Genomic DNA, 22830 nt, shown 5'->3' with positions numbered 1-22830 from the left:
TCGCTGCATAAATCGCTTATCGCCCGCTTATTCTCTCCTTGACGCTCAGATTTCAAGCACATTGGTAAATCTGCACACTATTCAACTTCAAATTTATTAGCAAAATGCAGCACTACGTATTCATTAGTTGCTTCTTACCACTGTGTTACCATATTTGTGATAAATGCAGTTTCCCCCGTGAACTCCAAAAGCAACATTCCAATTTATTTACATAGCAGTGACTGTGGAGAGCTGTAAAAAAGTAGCTGTAAGGTTCAGGTCCTCAGCAACTGAAACCTGCAGCCCTCTGTTGTAGGTGTACAAAAGGGGTTCTCCTTAACACTGAAAAAAATCCACAATGGGACCAGACTACTTTCTGCTACAGTCAAAACAAACATGATGGCCAAAGTCATGTCTGTTCTGAAGAGGTGGACATGAACTAACTGAAAAAATCTTGCTGACCAAAATGCTGACTTTTTTTGATGCTATCAATAGTTTAAACATGTCTGACACACAGCTAACCTAGCAAAGATTTAATGTGGAAGTTCAGCATTGAAAGATTCCATCTACATTCCAGTTACTTGAATAGAAGCGTATGTATACAGAACTATATTGACCACTCCACTTAACAGAAATGACTAAACAGAGAAGTTCTTGTCACTATCTTTTTGAGGATGTGAAAAGTACCTTATCTGGCTTAATTAAGGATGTGCTTTAATTTTTGTCTGCCACAGTATGGTTCTGTTAGGGGAGACTATGTGATTTAACGTTTGTGGAGTAGGCCCCTTTGCCCCTTTTCCTCTTAACTAAAGCCCAAGTTGAGTGGTGCTATGCTGCCAAAATAACCCGCCACTAAATCTAACCAGCACTACAACAAAAGCTGCGGGTTCGTAAATCTTAAACAAATAAACACAGAGTTGGTCATGGGATAAATCAGGCCAGGGGTCCCATTGTCTGCGCTAGCCTATTAAATGCTTAATTGCCTGCCGCGCAGGGCCACAGTTTCCCATGACAAGCACAGAGGCGCGATTCATGAAGCTGAGAGGCAGAACAGCCAGAGCCTCTATCCCTGCATGCAGCAGCAGCCTCACCAGCACTGGGTCCACCTGAGTGTCCCTCCACACATTCCCCTCCTCTCAAACCGTCTGTGTCATGCAGCCTTTCCAGGTTGCTTTTGTTGGGGTGAGTGAGTGAGCGCATGCGGTGCTGGATGAGCTGGCGCACTGGAGGCACTATGGCGGCCACTATGTGCCGGCAGCATTTGAGGAGGAACCTTGAGGACGCGGCATGGAGTAATTAGCAGAAGCCTTGAGAGTGCTGCTATGGGATCCTCACAATGGCCTGGATCTAACTTCAGATGGAGGTAAAGGTCATGTGGAAGGCTGCTCTGACAGCCTCAGCTCAATGAATGTTTCACTGAAATGCCCACTCCAAGGTGCATAACCTTTCCTACAAGTGCTTCCCTAGAAGGCACCACTCACAGACAAATAACCATTCCTTGACTAGGAGAGAAAGGAGTAAGAACACTTACCCCTCAAGCACTTCCCTGAAAACGCCACGCCACTCCAAACTGAATAATCGTTCTGTAAACCATAACTTGACCAGGAAGTAAAGAAGTAAGGACACATACCTTACACTTGCTTCTATTGCAATAAGGTGCTGCTTTAAATAATGGGGCTGCCCCTCGTCTACCCTGAGCATTCAAACAGATGACAGGTTTCAGAGGGGACCAAGAAATGTCTTCAAAACAACTAGACTACTTGCCATGAAGATGCACACCTGCAGTTGCAATCCATCCAAAGGTTTCAGAAGGGGTTTCTGGGTACTTTCTGAGACACAAACGGAACATGTAATAACTTTTCAGCAACATCTGGAGGTGTATTTTAAACACTTGAGCCTTGTCTGACCTATTTCTCAGCAGTAATGCCAAACAGATGTACAGGGACCATCATACAGAGGTCACTGCAGAGGGCTCTGCAGCCCCTCCCCAGTTTCAACAGGGTGCCTGTGTTCACACCCACAAACCCACTTAAAGATGAAAGCAATTAAATACCTCCATTGAAGTGAGTTCAAAAATGGGCCACTTGCAGCCTTTTTATATTTTTAACATTACCCTTTAATCTTCATGCACACCAAAAATATAAAAGTAGTACTCAATTAAAGTTTATATATAATGTGCCCTGATGTGCTAAAACCGTTCCTTTCTTTACCATGCCTGCACTCTATCATGCTTTGTACTTCTCTGATAGACTTGCATGCAGCCAATGGCTACTATTCACACTACAAGTCACACTACAGTGGAGTGGGCACTCATGGGAGGATATGCACTACTTTACTGATGTCATCTGATTATAGCAGCTGTGCCGGACAGACTGAAGCCGAACTTTTTTGGTACTGTGGGGCTCCTGGTCATTTTCAGCTGATAACATGGCTGAGATCAAAACTGGGATATAGGGCTTGCACTCAAGGTGAGAACGCCTTAGCTACGTTGCTACCCCGGAGCCCCCAAATGAGTGATTATTCCATCAATAATAAACAACACATAATAATTATAACCACAAGCACTACAGCCACATGCAATGCAAGTTTTCTCCCAGACATCTTCCTCAACAATGCAGTCACACACTAGGTCTGTCTCAGTCTTTTGTATATTTACTATTGCTCTTTAATAAAGCAAAAGTATTTCTTATCCGATTACTCGCTTAATCCATTGAATAATCGGTAGAATATTCAATTACTAAAATAATCGATAGCTGCAGCTCTACACTGTTACAAACACACAGACACAGACAAAGACACACACACAAACTTGTGATGCATCTCATATTTAAACCGTATGGCAGGAAGAAAGGCAGCCTTTGTTATCTAGTGCTGCAGGAATCTACAGTCACACTAATCAGACTTGGAGAAGAGCTACCTGACAGACCCTTCAGTTTCTGTGATTCCTGCTCAGTAAGTTTTTTAGTAACTGTTTACATAAGCTATATAAACAAAGTTAAAAACATGTTTACCAGACTGATGTGAAGGTGTGTTAGAGGAACTGGAGCAATATCACAGTAGTTTGTCTTCACTGGACTCAGAACTCAGAAGGGTTTTGCTCTGTAACCACATGACCTGCATGCTGATCTTTGCTGGAGGCAAAAATAATGAAATATTTATTCAAACCATTGCTCATTCAGACAAAGCTAATTTAAGAGACAAAATACATTTGTGTCTGTGTATTTTTTTTTTTTTTTGAGCTCAGGCATTGTGCTCTGTGACTGCTGGGCAGAACTGAAGTTGTTCAGCTGATGAAATGAAACATGGGTCTTTGAAGCAGTCAAAGTCTTGTTTACTGTAAGCATGCTATCTGAGACATCAACACAGCCCATCGCCTTGTTCTTCTCTGTTCTCTTGCTCCTGAGTACTCGCATGCCTCATAAATTATACCACTTAATTAGCTTTTAATAAGCACAATTAATCACCCTGTTAAGTAAAGACTAATGAAGGGTGTTTCTAGCATACATACAGTAATGCCTTTCAGTGTCTCACCTGCTGTGGGCTATATTTTAGCAATTCAGATTTAGTTCATGTTCAGCTGCTTTTTTAAAACGTTCTGATGGGTAGTTAATGAACACAAAACAGAGAGTGAAGTACTCGCCTTTCAGCTGACATTGCTCAATATTGGCACTTGTGAAGGAATTGTGCAAACTTTATTTACAGACAACAAACAGGGCCAAGTTCATTCTGTTATTACTCCTAAAAACAGATTTCCAAGTTTGGCACACAGTTCAGGTCATATCTCCTCTCAACGAAGGCAAATTTCTCTAAATGGTGACAAATATCCCCATTTAAAGTGGAGTGCCTTTGTTTCTGCTAAGAGGTGAAGATAAAAACCAATACACGATTCAAAACGGTCCTTTCTGGGGGTAGAGAAAGAATGAGGATTATCTTTTGAGGATATACCGAGATTTACCGTGTCGTTATAAAACTAATGTAGAAAAAAGGGTTTAGGTTTATGGGCCACTGGGGCTCCGTATGGAATAGGTGGGACCTGTACAAAGGTGAGGGGTCATGCTTGACCCAGAGGGGCCCAGATGCATTGGGACAGTGCATGTTTAGAATACCTGTGGAAACTATAGATTTCAGGGCAGGGAGTTTAAACAAGGTTAAGGTTAGGGGCGATACCGACAGCCCAGCAACACAGGTCTCAGGGATACTTCTAACAGCATGTTTAATTGCAAAGTGCTAGAAGTATAAAACCTCCAAATATTTAGAGGTTTGTTTGATAAATGTGCATCATACCACAGCTAACATTACACATATTGACAGTGTTGTCCAACAAGAGAAGAGGAAGCACAGACCTGAAAAAGAAACTGGCAATAAGCAGGACACTGGAGGAACTGCCCCCCCCCCAAACCCCAGTGAGGAAATGAGGGCTAAATTTATTAAGTAAACCTGGCCAGTAATATCAGATTATAACCTTAACACTATGCTCTGTGACAACACAAAAAGCCTATCAGGAAGGACAGACATTACTTATGGGCGACTTTAATTTCCCCTGGATTAACTGGGTAAATGTAACAGGACATGGACAATTTGAACATGATTTCACAGATGTTTTAAGTGATCATTTTCTTAATGAATATGTTACCTCCCTTACTTAAGGCAATTCATGTCTAGACCTGATTATTTGTCATAATCGTGCTATAATTTGCAGTCCTGATGTCACTAAACCACTGGGGTCAAGGGAGATTAAGATTAAGATCGTCTTGACTTGCAACTCTTGTAAAATTTTAGAGGCTATTGTAAGAGATGGGTTACAATACAAGTTTCCACAGTGGGAGATTGTGCTTAACAAACCTCTTCAGTGAAACTCCTGGACATATGAGACTGCATGATTCACACAATACACTATCAAACTGAAATCAGCACACCACAAAAAGAACATAGCTTTAAAGTACAAAGTAGGGCAACAAGAGTATCCAAATTAAACTAATATAAGTTCTAAAGAGAATCAAGACACTTCATCTGATTTGTCTGAGCAAAAGGAGACTTGGGGAGGATTTCACTAAGATTTTTAAATATCTAATAAAGTGGACTACAGCAGAAGTACAACCAGAGGACACAGTGGAAGTTAAAGAGCACAGATACTAGAGGGCAAGTGAGAAATGCATAAAAAAATCTTAAAATGTTTAAGGCCAGGCTTAACACTCCTAAATACCTGCGCTTTAGAGTACAGGAAGATTGTCCATCATTTAATTTATGTTCTTATGTTCTTTGATGCATAAAAAAAAAAAAAAACATTTAAACTGTAAGCTTTGGGTGGTGACAAAACAGAAACCAGTCTGCCGAGGGCCGAGGTCTGACATGCCTGAGCCTATCTGAGGTGCTGACAGAGGTGCTTGACTGTCAAATGAGGACAGGTGCAGTTTATGCCCGCTAATGTGCAATTCCAGAGTGTAGTGTCATGTCACACCTTGAAGTCAGCTGTACATACACAAAGTGTAGAAAAGGCACTTCCTCTCATGTGGAGAGTCATGGTGCATGGTGTGTTTTTTTTTTTTTATGAAAGAACAGATTCAGGGGAAAACCATAAGCTTGTATGTGGCACTTTGTCTCTCCCCATATCGTTTGGGGTACAGTGATCCATGGCCAAGGTGACAAGAGGAATGCAAATTCGTTTACAGGTAAGACATAACATCACAGAGGATGGCTCTTTTCATTAGTGTAGCCTTTTAACCAAAGCAGGAAACAACCCAAGTGAGCCTGCAGTGGGGAAGACATATATTCTTGCAGTGTATGATCTGAGGACATTCATAATAAAAACATGCAATGTAATTCAAAAATCTTCCACTAGAAACTTTACTTCTGCCAGCTTGCTCAGATGTGCGCATGCTCAATGGAATCTAAAGCTCTACAGCTCACCAGTATTTCTTGTGGATTTCCATTCTGTCACTGAGGGGGAAGGGGGGGGGGGGGTTGCAGTGAGAAGTGGGCGGCATCACAGCGGTCCATTTTCCTGTTTCCAGGCCTCCGTTTTGGAGCCAAGATTCCCGAGCTGGCAGAGGGCAAGCCCCATAAGGGTCTGAAATAAAATTGCCCTCTGCATCTCTCCCCGCGCCCCATTTCAGCGCCATGACTTCATCCTTGTTTGTTTGCGAGCATCACAGATGGACTTTATCAATTGGCATTAGCAGTTGGACAGAAGGGTAAATGGACTGGCTCGTACAAAGAGCTCCCTGTTAAATCAGTACAGTAGCCCGAAAGTGCCAAGCAGTGTCTGCTATTGATTCACAATGGGACATAATTAAGTCAAAGTACTTACTCACACATGCACATAAGCCCATTGAGCCAGACCACAGGGAGGAACTGGACATTCAGCAGGGGGGAAATTATCTGAGAGCAATCGGTATGTAGCTACCACATGGAAAGAACTCATTTGCTTATAACTCACAGATTCTGCTTTGTTCAGGAGCGTTGTTAGGTTTCGGAGCTGCTCATGGCCTTGACTAGAATGTACTGAAACATCCTACATATTAGCACATACCAAAGATGCATGCAAGAAAGGCCAGACTTTAAAACTTTAAAAAGATAATAGCCTGCATTCATAATTCTCGGGCAACATTTCCCTTTTCCCTTCCCTGTAAATTTCACTCTTTCACTCAAAACATGATGCCTTAGGCTTTATCCTGCAGCCAGTGCTTAATTATTAAATCAAATCTGCAAGGATCCAATTGAATAATTAATGACCTTGTGGTAAACAAGTCATGCGGATTCTGGACAAACTGCCTCAAAACATTCTAATTAGGCAAAGGTAGCGAGTTGACGGCTGAGGGAACGATGGAGTCAGGCAGATTCTGTGAGCGCTGAGCGAGTGCATTGGCTGAATGGACATAAAAATGGGATACGCATGAGATACCAAAGACTTGAAGTGAATGCTATATCCTATTTCATGACTTTTGACAGGGCCCAAGTTAACAAGATGTTGTGATCTTATGGAAACATGTTCAAACCTGTCAGAACATACTGAGCTGATTCTTTCTCTTGTGTGAATCTGTACATTCAGTGCATATCATCCTGGCCATATTCACTGTGTTTGGCTATGGCTTGTCATTTAAAATAGTCAAGCATAGTACAAAATCAAAGCCATCCACAAAAAGATTGCAAGGCACATCTTTTAGAGGTACAAAAATGAAAAAGCCTTTGTTGAAATGGCTTGCCATTTTGGCTGTCAGTCTAGCCATTCTGAAATGGTGCATGAGATACAGAAGTTTTTAATGTGAGTCTTGACATTCTGAAAGTATTACAGCAGTAGACTGTTTTCTAATCACCCCCCCCCCCCCCCACACACACACACACACACACACACACACACACACACACACGAACACACACACACATCTGGTTGTCTATGTCTTTATCAGGGTGTGCACTCTGCACAATAGTTTTAGTCTTAAACAAATACTTAAAAAGAGAGTTAGTCTTCCCCTTAAACAGAGATTTGTTCTTGGGCTTAAACAGGGACATGTGTATACACAACAGTAGTTACGGCTTGTATAACCTCCAAATAATTGTATAAACACCAAATTCCAAAAAAAGAAAACACTGACAAACTATCATTTTTTAATAGCAAAAACTCAGGTAATAATATCAGTCAGGATCCTGTGAGTACAGAAAGAGAGAGAGAGAGATGTGGCAAATTATCAATGCAAACTTCATAATTAATCTCCTTCAATGACAAGAAATGTAACCGAACAGTATCACACCAAGTAAGCAGGCAATTGTTTACTTATGAAGCCATGAACCAAAGACCTCTTTTCATCTGTGAGTTGAAACACACAGAAGAACAGTAAGTCAGCCAAGACAAATAAATTACGACCGCAATACATGGGAAAACATCAGATAGTTATTTGTTATAGCACGTCTTGCACAGGTCCCGATTCATTCCCACCTGTCACAAACTCTGTACAGCGTATATTCCGATTCACTGACAAACTCCTTCATATTAAGAAAATACTGGCAAGACACAGTTTTCTGTTAAAAGAGGGGCCCGGCTTTCCTACTATTCCAGGGTTTGGCCTAATTCTTTAGGGTTTTGTATCATACCATCATTGCAACTATCATTGCAGACATCAACAGCAAGCAAGCCGTTAAGAGTTGAAAAATGTCATAATGCACTTCAAAGTGCCACTCTTTGATCATTTTCCACCCCTCCCACTCTGTCGGCTCTGTGCCTGTACATACCGTGTGGTTTCCATGCCTCGTTTTCATTGCTTACATTTTCATTATCAAAGATCTCCAACATGACGACCAGTGTAACTTGTTTGTTTTTATTTGTACCTGGGCAATTAGTACCCCATGGAATTTTCTAATGTGAGCTGCGGCTAATTATCATCTAAATCAGACACTTGCAGATAGACTGGAGGTAAATGTCCAGGTGACATACATTACATCCTCATTAATGTTAGTATTCCAGACTATTAGCCTTGTGGGCATTCATAGACAAAAATGTTAGGCACACACTGTATTGATTTTGTTCTCACACTCCTGTTCACAGATATGCACATTCCTGAGGACATCATCCTGAGTGTCTACACTGCTTTACCAGACCTTACAGACTGTAAAGCTTCTCTTTAACACATTTATTGAACAAAAACATTCCATAGCACTTATTTTTGCACTTTGATGGTGCACTTCGTTACTTTTATTTTATAATTCCTTTGATATTTCTTCATGCATAGACTGTGAAGTTGTGTTTAGTACTGCAAACAATCTAACATGTCCTGTAGTGTGGTTTGTTTGGCAGAAAACAGCTGTAGAGCACTGTAATAATACATTATTCGCATCACAAGGTAAGCGGCGTGTTGCAGAGGAGTGTATACTCCAAAAGTAGGCTTTCCACCTGAATGAGTTTTTTTTTTTTCCACCAAGGAAAACAGCACTGTTTGGCTGTGATCCAAAAGCTGAACTGAACAGGAAAACGCCTGCTTTCAGAACCCTCACTGGACTCACACCACCTCATTACCGCATGAAAGTTGAACATGGTGGAACGTACAGGTATACTGTATGGGGGGTTATATGTGAACAAATACTGTTCACCTTGTGACACCTGTGACCACCATTTTATCATTTCATGAACTGTAAACCAGGCAGCTCAATAAACTTAATGCTCTCTGGGTAATAAAATAAAACCTTTGATTATGTCCAGCTTGATTACTGATTTGTTTAGTCTATTTGCTACTACAATAAAATGCAATATAGAAACACCAGAGTTGGCTAATAGCAACGCCATATATTACACTATTGTCTTTTTTAAGAACATGAAGCTCCCCATAAAAAAACACACTGCCAAATAGATTATACTACGTCTAGTCAGCCCATAAAATCACAATATTATGGCTTTTGATTCCTCTTGGGAGTGGGGATTATAAACGTGCACTATTTTTACTTGTACTCTGGGACCAAATTCCATTCTTAATAAACTGAGATACAAGCATCTGTAAAAACATCTCTGGCTTGGTGCATTCTGGCCAATCGCAGGGTGCTCTGTGAACTTGACAGCCCAATCAGAGGCCACGCAGAATGGCAGGAGAGTCTGCATTTCACGTGAGTCTGTTTCTAAGGAGACTTTGGAACTGACACTCCTGCCCTGTCCAGGTAAACAAGGCCATTAACACCTGGCATTCAGAGAACTGAATTTTGAAAGCTACATTTTTTTGGTTTTGTTTTTTCAGCTGCCTTCTTTCTGTTATTTAAATCCCACATGCTGTTAAAATTATACACTGGCAGAGGCTTGGCTGCCCTCAAAGAAGCCATTACACAGGCTTCTCCTCCAGCATGCCTCCGTCTGTGCCCTGCAAGCCACACCTATGTGGCCTGTGCCTCTCTAACTTGCCCGAGTCTAACCAACACACCCATGCAGAGTGTGCCTCTCTAACCTGGCTGTCCCACTCCAACTCTCTGCATGTGCGCAGCACACCACAGTAGGCTACATCTCTCTGCCACGACCCTGTCCCCATGGCAGAGCTGAGTCTGGGCACACTTGGCTATCTCTGAAAGAGGGTCCCCTCTCCACATGGCCACTTAATCCACTGCTATATGATTCAATAAAATACCACTTTAATAACTACAAGGAATTAATGAAAGCTCTGGGCAAATTTTTATACAGGAAAAAGTTTATCTCTGCTCATCAGGCTAGAGGGGATTATCTTTAATTTAGTGCAACTTATCCTGACCCCATTCCTCTCACTGAGACGGGACACAGAATGGGTGGGGGTCTACCTTCTGAAATGTTCTGCCACATTAGACATTACTACTGCCGAGAGGGTAAAACTAAGCAATCACTGTTCCCCCCCCATCAAGCTAAGGAGGAAAGAAAGGGGGAAGGGGGGAGAAAACGCATATTTGTCTTTTCTGCTGTGAAAACAGGAAACTATAAAATAACCTCACAATGCTGGCCCTTGGGATATGCATGTCTATGGGCTCGTTCTATAAGCAAACAAAGGAGACCACTCAAAAATTCAGAGTTACACAATACAGTCCTCTTTATGATAAAGTGTATTTATGACAGCTGCTTGGAGATTTGCTACGAATGCTTTGACCATTCAGATGTGGTACACTGTGGGTTAAACCAGGAACTTCCTTCTCGATTTCCATTTTGTTGCCATGGACACGGCACCAGCAGCAGTGTTGCGCCTTGGAGACATGACTTGGAAGAGTGCAAGTCATCACCTTTATTCACATTACCTTCTGAAGAAGCCGCCACCCCCAGTCATGCTGGGGAGAGTGCCGTCCGGCTGGAACGTAACACATAAAACGCCACAAATAAAAATCTGAAAGCAAACTGAGTGCTGTGCGTGGCGTCATGGAGAGGGCAAGGGAGCGAAACAGAGGAGAGGAAGACGCACTGCTATTTCAGGCAGCAGTGCAGAGCTGTCACTGTTTCCTCACTGCTCCCACGCGGGATCACACATACAGACAGCTGATGTCTGACTGCCCCCCGTTCCTATTTTTGCGAAGGAGAGTCCTAGGCGGGCCTGAAACCCGAACATAAAGGCCGAGGCAAATAAAGGTCCCCTTTTGTTTTTCTGAATCCACAAAGTTATTGTGTTACTGTTGCGTCTGCTTCCTCCAAGGCCCTGTTCTATAAAACGCGGTCAGATATGTGGAGGGCTTTGTGCTTTGTGTGCGGAAAACGCATTTAATGGAACATCAGATAAAAGTCTTTCTCCAAAAGGGCCTCGCTGTTTGGCTCATGCGGATACAAATCTGATGGAAAACGAGGTTGTTGCATATTACAGAATGCTTTGGTCAATGGCAAAACAAACAAAAACTCTGATAAAGCCACACAGCCACTTCAATAATCATTACCAAAATGATAAAAGATTACAAGCACATGGCATCGTTAAGGAGGCATTCAGAACCCTTTTGTCAGACAAAATCGGATGCTGCATTTTTAATGGCGGTGGAAAAGGCGGGATCTGACAGGAAGGGGCCCATTACTCCGGCAGAGACCACCGTATCGTTCGGATGGCTGCCATGCACCATTAAAACTCTGTGGGGAAAAGGATCTCTCAGAATATTCTGGAATTGGAGAATTTTTCCATTACTTGAAAAGGCCCTGAGGCTTTGACCATATAAAACTCGGTTTTGCACCCAGCTGGCAAGGACAATTAGGGATAACTGCAACGCTGCTGTGGGGATTTCTGGGCCCGTTGAGGGGGTAGAAGGGGCATTGTGCAGTCAGTAATACAACAGCCATGGTGAGGCCTACATTTCACTATGGCTAAACTCTCACTGACAGGTGTTTCTGAAACCAAAATGGCTTTAACAGAATTATGACAGACGGCTACCGACACTCACAGAACAATTACAACAGAAGCACGCTGAATAAAATGGCGAGCTAGACCCTGGCACATGCATGGTGCTGAATCCTGCCAATGGGGACGCTTCGTGCATGGATCAGGCACCGCCCCTTGCTGTGCAGGCGTGAGAGCACTGAACCAGCTGGAGCTGCAGCCCTGAGAATAACGCCACTGCAGAGTCACGTTCTGGCCCCCAGTTCCTGCTGCTCCCTGCTGCGCTGACGGATGTGTGCTCCTTTCGGGGCTCCTATTAATAGCTGAGCGCATGGCGTGTTTAGGTTTGGGGGAACGGGGCTAATTTTGCAGGAGATTGCCTACAGTAAGCACAAACAGGGGCTCTGTCTGTGTGTGTGTCTCTGAGAAATGCTGACACACACACACACACACACACACACACACACACACACACACACACACACACACACACCCCCACTAACCACAAACAGGGGCTCTGCCTCTGTTAGTGTTTTTCCTCTTACACACAAACACAAAATATGCACTATCCATACATACATGCACACTCTACCCACACGAACATACATACACACTGCAGGTGATTGAAAGCGGGGGGGGGCTCTGCACCTGAGGAGTGCAGAGCTGACAGCTCGGCTCCATTCCGCTTAATGAAAACCTTCAGAGATGGGAGCCTGTTCATTAGCGGCTCTTTGAACTCTGAACTGACGGCCAGAAGAAGTAAATGGTGGATTAGCCATCATAAGCGCTTTGAGAGGAGCGGGTGGAGTGCAGGTCTGCGGCTGGCCCTCAGGGGGCACCGGTGAGTACAGAGCTGTGACAGAGAAGTTACACAGAAATTCCTGGCAGTATTACATTTCAGAGGTCGCTTCGTTTTCACTTCGGGGGGGGGGGATGAACACGCTCTGCCCAAAACTGCCACATGCCCTGCTGTGACTGTCACATCTCCCCTGGCAACATGTGAAATATTTAATGGGCATGTAACAATTAATATGCTAATGAGAATATAACTGCTTGCATTCTGAGGCCTAGTATTTTTACTCTGCTGAAAGCCAAAGAGATCAACACAAGTCAAACAAGTCAAACACAAGTAGCCTGAACATGAAAGCCAACTGCCTGCTTATGATGACTTCAGATGTTGCTGCTACATGGCAGCAAATTTGACCTGGCTAATACCTACATAAAACAACACACAGATACCACCATCTGTCAGGCTTCCATCAACATTGCTGTTATTTACCCCCTTGTAGCTACATGGGCTAGTAATGAAATTTGGAGTAATCTACCAAGTGTTTTTCATTTACAAAAGCAGATTCTACAAAAACAAATACTTGAAAAAGGTAATACTGAACAAGGCATATGTTCTTCCTTTCTCTCTCCAAATGAATAGTTTCACAGCATCAACATCACAGCAGCAGGAGCCCAGCTGTGACATACCAGCACATTCACAATAGGTCACATATTCTCTAATATAATGCACATCTCCTTTCATCCATTTCACGACTGCCATCTCACTATGTGTTGCTATGGTGGCCCCTATTAATGCTACGCTTGGTTGAAAACAACACACAATGTACACATGCTATCCACGAATCAGTTGCAGATTCTTAAATAATTACTTTCAACTAAAAATAAGAGAAAGATCCAAGAATTAGCCCAAACCCCTCTAGTTCTATGTTCATGAGACGCAACATCACAGGCTTAGCTCAGTTATCTCGGCTGGCACCGCATGCTCCTGATAGCATTAAGGATGGGGAATGCGCAAACTCCATCTGCATGCCGCTGATAGCGGGGGCTCCTCTAATCCGTAACACAGGGCAGATGAAACACGGCACTCAGACATTTCTACCAAACAAAAAGGGGGGGGGGGGGGGGGGTAGTGGTGGCAGGGTTATGCCCCCCACTCAGTCGGCTGCCCTGGGGCTCATTGGGGGTATGCTGAGGAACCTCTCCCCATGTGGGTGGAGCGATCTGAAACCCATTAGTGTGAGGTGCTTACTGCCACGGCCTGTAGAAATAAAACATCGTTCAGCCGAATGTGCACCCCGCCCCCCTCCCCCACCTCCTCCTCCTGCTGCCCCCCCCCAACACGCCCCCCCCCCCACCTCACCCAACCAATGCACATCTGCTTACCTCGTGTGCTGGTCGCCAGGTCAGCCACTTTCTGGAAGGCGTCCAGGAAGGCCGCAGCTGCAACTACCGTCGCCCTGCAACAGAAGCGGAACACATCTGGTCACAATCACACCTGCCTTTCCTGCATTACAGCTCGTGTGTCGAGGCAGACCTGCCAGCTTAGACATGGTTCCAGACGTTATCTGGCCTCCACAGTTCACATGAAACCTGGACGTGGGGTGGGGGGTTGTTACGGTCATTATATTGAGTCTAAATTACGGTTAAATAAATGTCTTCTGTGGGGGTGTCTGGGTGCTGTGTCTCCTGAACTAAGATTTGCACTTTGTGAACATTAAGCCTTATGGACAGTAGCTAAACCTGCAGACCTCACTGAGAACCAACTGTGAAGTTTATGTGTGGACTGGCTACCGTGCCAAGTGTCCTTGAGTCGTAACTTTGGTAAACACAGTTTTAATTTACTGAAGCAGCGCTACTGTAAACTAGAGTTCAGCATTCCATTTAACTTACGTCACAACACAAATAAATATTTCATCCTGACTCGTGGTGGGTTCAAACAAAACAAGAAGCAACTCATTAACAAATCAAGATCTTCCACTGCATCAGGTCTAATCCCGATGGCTATGAAGTGTAGTGTAGTCATGTGATTTACTCCACATGCAAGCAAGCAAGAGTGCAATCAAAAATAACCATCACTGGAATTACATTTGATGTATGACTGTGCCTAAGATGAAATCCTGGACAGTCCACAGTCTTAACTGAAGGCACACACAGAAGCAGAAGTTTAAGCTTAAGCAACGCAGGTACACATGTCAACAACCGTAGGTTTATATTACCCAAGGATAGCATGCAAAGAGGTCACGTTGTTTTGTTTAGCCAAAATATACAAAGTACAATTGGTCAACACAAGACACGTGTGGAGGTTATGCGGAACTGGAAACACCAGCATGCCTCTAAGTGCTTCTTTCATTAGGTGAAATGAACAAAACTCTAAAAGGCTTATGTTGTCTGTGTTGAAAGGCTAGCACTTAGCATGCATCGTGAAGCTAATGTCAAGTTTGTTATCAGTCAGGACTGTAGTCAGAGATAAAGTCCGAGCATGGCACAGAGTTTACAAGGTCCAAGGAAGCTCCCTTCGTTGAAGGAGGAATGCAAGTCACATACACAGACTGAGGGAAGAACCTACACACATTCCTGTCTATTTGAAGGTTGCGCCAAGCTAAACTTGGAAAGCAGTGGCGGGTTAACCCTTACTGACATTTAGCGTAAATTGAGACAACAAAACGAGGGAGAGTAAAGCATTCTACAGAATCCAGGTGCATGTAAAAGAAAACTCTTTCCATTGCACACACACTCTCCCGAGCAGCTGCTGGGGGTCCAGTATTTCTACACTAACTTGACGCTCTGTACAACTGCAGAGTACGTTTGGCAGAGATTGTTTGCGTCTTTCTTCTTCCTCGGATGCACTGCGAGACTCCATGCTGTCTGCCCCATTCCAGGAGATGGATAAAAACGACGGACTTCTACTCCCCGCTACAGCTGAGGAGTTTCAAAAGTCATCTGTTCTGACCCAGCTGCCCTGTATTTTTGACAACCATAATGTACACTTGGCAGTGTACAATGGCAGAGAGGCATAAGCAGAGGTCTGTAAGTGAAGATGCAAAACTTTAAAGACATTGTCGATTACATACCGACCAATTTGACACAAAAAAGGCTTGATATTTTGCCACAATAGCAAAGACAACCAAAAAGCTCACTATAATTACAAAATGACCGAGACTCCAGGAAACAGGAGGAATAAATTACAGAGCGCGACACTTCGTGAAACTTCATGAGAGGCTTACAGACAGCCTTTTCCAGTACCCTCCAATTCCGCAGTACAGAGATCACAGAAACTTCCAGAAGATGGTGGTTTGAATGGGGCGGGGCTCTAGCCAAGAAGATCAGCTCTCAGCCAATTGGCTCAACAGACTCTCCCAATCACTTGAAGCTCAGAGACAACTAGCATTGACTGCTGAGGTAAAGATGCAGTGGGAGGGAAGGACATTCTTTCAGGCAGAACCTTCTCTAAACAGTGACCTAGCTGTATATCCCTAGATGACCTGGCCGGAATACAGGAGAGAAGGGGCAGTCAGGCATGGTATGCTTGCAGTAGACTTGGCCTGTAGACTAACTTTCAGTTTCACAGTCTACAAGTTGCTGAAAGAGAAGCTAGTACACTTGTTCTAAGCACTCTGTTACCTCGAGTCGACTACACTCGAAGCCATGGTAATCAGGGTCTGACAGGTCAATGTAATAGTGTAGTTCTGAACACTGTGGGAAGCCAATGGGAACTGCAAAGCACATGAGGAGCACCAATGACATGTTTTTTGGGGCGTTTGGGGGGGTTTAGTGTATGAGAAAAGCTACAAAAAAAATTAATTGAAGAAAACAGCTGCTGCAGAAGTCCGCTGCTTAGTGAGAGGATCCTGGAATTAATGGAAAATGCACTGATATTTGTCTAAATGAGAAAATCTGAAACTGAGACAAACTGAAGAAAAAAAAAAACTCCAATCCTCCCCCTCTTGAGAGTTTACTTTGTTTACTTGGGCAGACTCTGTAAGAGGACACTTTGTTGACAAGAGAAAAAAAATACTAATTTGTCCTGACAAACTGGTGTCTACTGTGTCTCCATTTTTAGTTTTCTTGATGCCCTGATGTGGCAGTCTCCATTACAACCAATGAAGCTGATGGAGGCCTACTACTTGAGTGCTGCTGGTCCCAGATCATCGTTAGAACAGAATTTTCCTAGTACTGCAAACACCCGCCACTGTTTGCTCTGCCAGTTCCGTTTGTTTGTAAATGAACAAACGAGCTTCCAGTTTTGGGGAGACCACAATTAAAGCACTGTGGTGAACAGAGCTGATCACATTCAGCGTGTAGTCTGAGAGGTTACAACTCTGCTTACTTTCCAGTGCAATCTATCAATGAAACGTAAACAAGATCTTCCCAACCTGCAGGGGGTAAGCATAGTTAAAGACACTTTCTGGCCCTGTTATTTTACACAGAATAAACATTCCTGTTTCCATTTGATTCACCCTGGCTCTGGGGTAACCTGTCATCATGTCCGCAGCAGCCTGAGGTCAGGTGGCTGTGGAGATGCATCCTGCTTGCCTCAGGAATTGCTAATCCACCGCTAAGGCAGGCCAGTGGACATGTGGTAATGACAGAGACTGTGCTTTTCAGGTCGTTTTTCACTGGTGTCATTGTCCTGAGCAGGAACGAGATAAATACCACTTACAGTGCTGAAAAGCTCCACGCCCCCTCCATTCAGCTCCCCCAGCTGTACCTTTTCGACTTGCGTCTGTTGAGTTTACACCTCTCTGTGCAAACTGGGCCTAAACAGAGCTATCAGGATGTACGTATACACACAGGAAAGATTATACCAGGAAAGACTTCTCCTGCAAAATTTGCCACCCATGGAAGAGTTTGACTCCCATCCCCTGACAAGGGAGGCCTCTTTCATGTCTCTTTGTTCCATGCTGTTGGTAGGGGAATCCAAGCAGTTCTCCTGGGTCTAACTCAACTACAGAAATCCTTGCATCTGAATGATTCTAAAAAAAATCAGTTTCCACATTTGGGTAAAGTTTTTTTGTTATTGCATATACATTTCACCCACAGGATAGGAGTTTAATGGGTTTGGGCTTCCTGGGGAGGAAAGGGAAGTGGGTTTGGAGGTTCCCCAAGGCCCCAACCCACTGAAGGTTTTTATAAAACATCGAATAGCTGATGTCCTTCAGGAAAACCTTAATGACCATGTAAGGACCACCAAAATCTGAATCTGCTGATATATATGGACTAGAGATGTATGATTGCTAGTCACAAACCTCCACGTCACAGACATTACTAATGCAATGGATTACCGTAATTTTAATGTAGCCTATGAAATTAAAATTTCTGGAGGCTTAGAGTGTGAATTGTTTGCATATGTTGAAAAATAGGAATCTGCTTTAACCCTTTGAGACTCAATTTTATGAAAATATAAACTGAACTACAGAATTAATACATCTCCAATCCTGTACTGCCAAATATGGGGACAGTATGTACAAACATAATACATACAGTGCCCACCTATGTATTTATATTTGAGTGAATATTTTTTCATTGAAAAAATACTGTGCTTTAAGCTACTGGCATTGCACAGAGCATAAAAATAAAATTCTGTTCTAAAATTTTATTCCAGAAAACATGAGTGTCACATTCATTTACACTCCTGTAGTTTTTATTGTGTAAAGCAGGGGTCTCCAACAAGTCGCTTGTGAGCTACCGGTAGCTCGCTGCCTGTTTTTGAGTAGCTCGCCAAAAGGTTCAAAGATTGCGTACAACAACAAATAAATGCCCCTTGGAAACCTCTTCCCATTTCAATCCAATCAAATACACAGATGTCCCACCCCCCTCCAACACAAAATGATATCAGCTGTCAATCAGATAAATTAGGCTACTGTCAAGTTTACCAACACGTCGTCACATCAGTTACCCTGTAAGCTAGCTACTGAGGTAGCTACTGAGCTAAAGCAAGAAGTTCGGTGGTGTTAGCAAGCCAGTTTAGCTTATAAAATAGCCAGATTTATGATGAACAAAGAAAGTGGCCAGACCAAAAAAAACATGTTATTTCCATGAGGAATGGGAATGCAAGTTTTTTTTTCAACGAATGTAAAGAACAAGTGCATGTGTGTGCCTCATCTGTGGTACCAACGTTTCAGTTGGTAAAAGATGCCGGTATCCCGTAGACCCAGGTTTGAGGCTGCTCTCGCCCTTCGCTACAGTGAGCTTGACACATTGAAATTTGAAACATATGGATATAGAGCGTACATTTGACATGCTATTGATGTGAATTTAAGATGGTTTTGATCCAAAATGTGAGCTTTTAATATCGACACTTGATACATGTATATACAAAAAGTAGCTTAATTCAGCTGGTTAATGTGAATGTTTTGATATGTTATGTGAATAAGCGTGAGTAATATAAGACATGAGTAGCTCTCTGCCACTTTTATTTTTTCGAATTAGCTCTCAGATAAAAAAGGTTTGGAGACCCCTGGTGTCAAGCCTTCTCTGATATGGTCTCAAGATTCAGCTTTTTGTCCATTCTTTTATAGCTACCTCCAAAACTGAGGGGAGATAGCTATAAAACAATGACCATTTGGCTACTGATGGATATCATCCCATTGTGAAAAGTGGTAAGCTCTATACTATATCCTGGGTCGCTACCCTTTCTCCCTGAACAAACGCTGAGCATCAGCCATTAGCCATCTTGCACCAAAAATGTTGCTGACCAATGCTGGCTTGGGAGAAATGTATGTGGGAACATGTGACACCAGGCCGTGAGTGCAATGGTAACGGGGACATAATGAGAGCCACTTGTAGCCCTGCTCACAGGTTACTTCCATTACCTGAGTTGTGACTGCAGCTTCCCGGCTTTGCTGATGAAGTCCTCCCAGACAGGGTAACTGCTCTGTGAAGAAAAAAGCAGAGAAAAAGCTTTTTAGAACCAGTTCAGCTCACCCACACCCTTAAAACATGGGAAAATGGTAACATCTGCTGATTAGTATCATGACTTTAATCAAAACTTAGCTTGTTTTACCTTAAGGTTCAGGGGAAAAAAGTGTTCTTTGCTGATATTATGTGCGTTATGATTGGATAAACCTTTTACTTCCACTGGCATTCCAGCAGAATGCTTTTAATGCATATTTCACACTCAGCTATTCAGAGCTTCATAAGAGTCATTACTCATTACTGCTTCAGAAGGCAATGAGGGGGCTGGATGAAGGTGATTGACAAAATTTGGTCATTTCTGAAAAGCCTCTGACATTACCCATGCCCATACATACACAAGCAAATGTTATGGCCTGAAGCCTAATCACCTCGAATAGAAATCAGATTAAACAGCCTTCTATTCAGAGCAGAAAGCAGGCATTTATACTTTATGATGTGGCCACTGAACACTGATGATTACAACCAAATGTTTGTTCTAAAAATACAATTGGTCACTTGGGATTGCTTCATGTCCACTCAGCACCTGAAGGCTCAGAACTCTTCCATTCACTATGACATGAATATTTCAACAGCCAGGAAAACTGATGCTCAGGTGCTCAGGCCCTACCACACCCTCTGGAACAATAACTTTGCCTCAACTTGTACAAAAATAGAACACTACACAAAGGATTTCAATGTTTCCTTTTAATTGTTTCTCCAGGTTGTCCTTTGTCGCGTGATTACACAAGAAAAAATCAAATGTAACCATGACAACAGATGAAATGGGGGGTGTAGCCATTATGAATTTGGCATTTTGATTTATCGGAAAGCACTGTTAAGCGTTACCGCACTGCCTCATTGAATTAACACAGTATTTCTTAGTAAAGCAAACATGGACGGCCTCGACTATCATGCACAGCGCTTTGTCGAAGGGCATGAAGTTCGCGTGCAGGTTCGTTTGGTTACATGGAAATAAAGGCAGGTAAACGCGACAGTTCTCCCATACAGAAACACAGTGCGCATGTCTGCCGTGCTGTGGTCAGGACGCAATGCATCTCGGAATGGAAACGTAAAGGTAGTAGTTACAGGACCAAAAATTGACTCCGACAACCATACATGTTCTGCAACATCCATGGCCATTAATTTTTAACTGGAACTAGCATTTCCTTTGTATTCGTCCTCGTCAGGATGAATACAATAAAAATACGCCTGAATTGAAAAAAATGATCAGTTTTGTGAATGATAACATATGCTTTTATAGATGCGTTTTGTGTTTTTCATACATTTTGTGTGATAATTCAGAGCCACCTTTACGTACCAAAATTCTACCAAGTTACATTATGCTTATTGTAAGAATTTCACAATCCTGTTGTGAAATAAACATAGCAAATCGGATCAATGAATACACAAAAAATAATTACGTTAGTTCAATTATTTTGAGTCGTGGTCCCATATATGCATATATTAACACAGATTTGTGCTTTATTGTTTCAGCATTACTGTTGCCTTTATATCTTCTCTGGTGAACTTCAAAACAGCTAACGTTACGTAGGCTACGTATCTGAGTTTAGTGTATGTTGCAATTTCCAGCATTTCATAATTTCTAGTATTCACCAATCAGAGAGCAGCGAAATACCGACACATTCCGAAACTCTGGTGTTTGTTTTAATCACATAGGGACCAAGCACATAGACAATTACACATAGAGAAGCTTCTTTACTGGGCACGCTCAATACACTATAGCGTTTCCTTTGTTAATTTCAGTCTCATAACATCCCTGATTTGCAAATACTGCTTATCATAGAACCAGTCATTCCTCTGTTTTGACTCCCTGTCAAACGGGCATATATCGCCCACTTTCCTTCAACGTTAACAAATAATCTCTTTTTTTATTTAACTCGGTTTTGTCAACAGCTAAATGACAAAAACGGGCTGCTCAATTTTGACAGTATTGCTATTCGTAAAGGAATCATACTACCTCGTAAACTAATGTTAGACAAGCCAGTTGCAGTAACCATCTGAATACACCACGTAATTGATTAACCAACTACACCAACATATTCAATGTAGCAAGTCCAGGGTAATGAAGCAGCTAGATACCAATAACTGAGAATGTAAGATAACTAGCTAGTTGGTTAGCTGTCTTTTTGTAATTTATGCAATTAACGTTAGCTAGTATTTTTCGTCGTTATTCACACAGTGACAGATGTCAACAAATGTTTCACCCTCATATAGCAAACATTAGCTTGCTGGCCACTTGCAGCAAGCAAGCTAGCCGACCAGGTACTGCCTCCAGTAGCCAATAGGAGCAGGTCAGCTAGCTAGCTAGCCAAACAAAATTAGATAGCTATCAATTATTTGGTTTTGCAAGCGGTATTTAGCTAAATTAAACCATTAAAGAAATACGATGTTCATTTGCAGTAATTCATATGGTCTGAATGTTTTTCCTTACCTTCATGTCGCTGATCACGGTTTGGAAAAGTCCACCAAGCGCACTGCATTCTTTCTCAATAACAGCCTCCATTTTCCAAGACAACCTGGATTGATTAGGTAGCTAGCAAGCTAGCCAGCCTACTGAACTAGCTAACCTAAGCGCCTGAAAACTTGAGGCTCGGTCGGTTTCTTGAGTAATGCCTGCAGAAAAAAACTCACATCAAATACCAATAAGGTGGTCCCTAATCAAAGACATGGAATTACTGCTCTGTTCAGGGAACTGAAGCAAGATTCAGTGCGAAGCTTGTCCCTCAGTGCGGCTTTTCCGAACAAGCGGTAAAAAATAGTGAGAGGTAAGATTTAAACCCCACTTTCTTCTCCGCATCGGAATGCAATTCATGATTCTCCTGGACTCATGCCGAAAAGCGAAATAAAATAAGCGAAAACGGCAGAAGACCCAAATGAAAAAACTGGGAACAAGTGTCAACAAAAACCACAAACACACGAATTCCGACGGAGCTCTCCCAGCTGCTTTCACATTACATTCACAATTCACCACAGCTGACGACGAAACCAGGGGCTCGAATCCCTGCGCGTCCTTCAACACCAGGCGCGCGCCCGACTTGCCCCTCCTCTGAATTTGCAAACGTTATTGACTTGAGGTGCTTTTGATCACGTCACGTTGGTTTAATTTTTGCCGCTCGCTGATTCATGGGCATTAAAACAACAACAACAACAACAAAAAGCATATTGGATTCATGTTACGTCTGAAATTATTATAATATACTATGGCAAAAGTAAGAAGCTATGCTATGTGTTTGCTAAAATTGCGCCTTGGACTGAATGTCAGACAGTAAAATACTCTCATACTTGCTGTAAAATCTTAACATCAACCAGTATTTCCGTCTAAGACACTGGGTTTTTCCAGTCATTGTGGCTGTAGGTACCCAAAACA

General features: G+C 42.8%; 1 protein-coding gene across 8 annotated transcripts in view; it reads right to left on the bottom strand.

Annotated features, from left to right (window-relative positions):
• LOC118784508 (protein MTSS 1-like) overlaps positions 1-22461 on the bottom strand; it is a 61668-nt gene extending 39207 nt beyond the window's left edge. For all 8 annotated transcript variants that reach the window (XM_036538760.1, XM_036538767.1, XM_036538765.1 and 5 more), the window contains exons 1-3: positions 21895-22461; positions 19361-19422; positions 13932-14005 (exon numbers count right to left, since the gene is read on the bottom strand). In XM_036538760.1, the coding sequence (XP_036394653.1) occupies positions 13932-14005; positions 19361-19422; positions 21895-21966 (208 nt within the window). In that variant the 5' untranslated portion in view covers positions 21967-22461. The remainder of the gene's footprint in view (positions 1-13931; positions 14006-19360; positions 19423-21894) is intronic.
• Between the last annotated feature and the right edge of the window lie 369 nt (positions 22462-22830).

This window comes from Megalops cyprinoides, chromosome 10 (assembly GCF_013368585.1).
Source record: "Megalops cyprinoides isolate fMegCyp1 chromosome 10, fMegCyp1.pri, whole genome shotgun sequence".
NCBI lineage: Eukaryota > Metazoa > Chordata > Actinopteri > Elopiformes > Megalopidae > Megalops > Megalops cyprinoides.
Note: the sequence above shows the minus strand (reverse complement) of the source record. Positions and strands in the feature narration are given on the sequence as shown.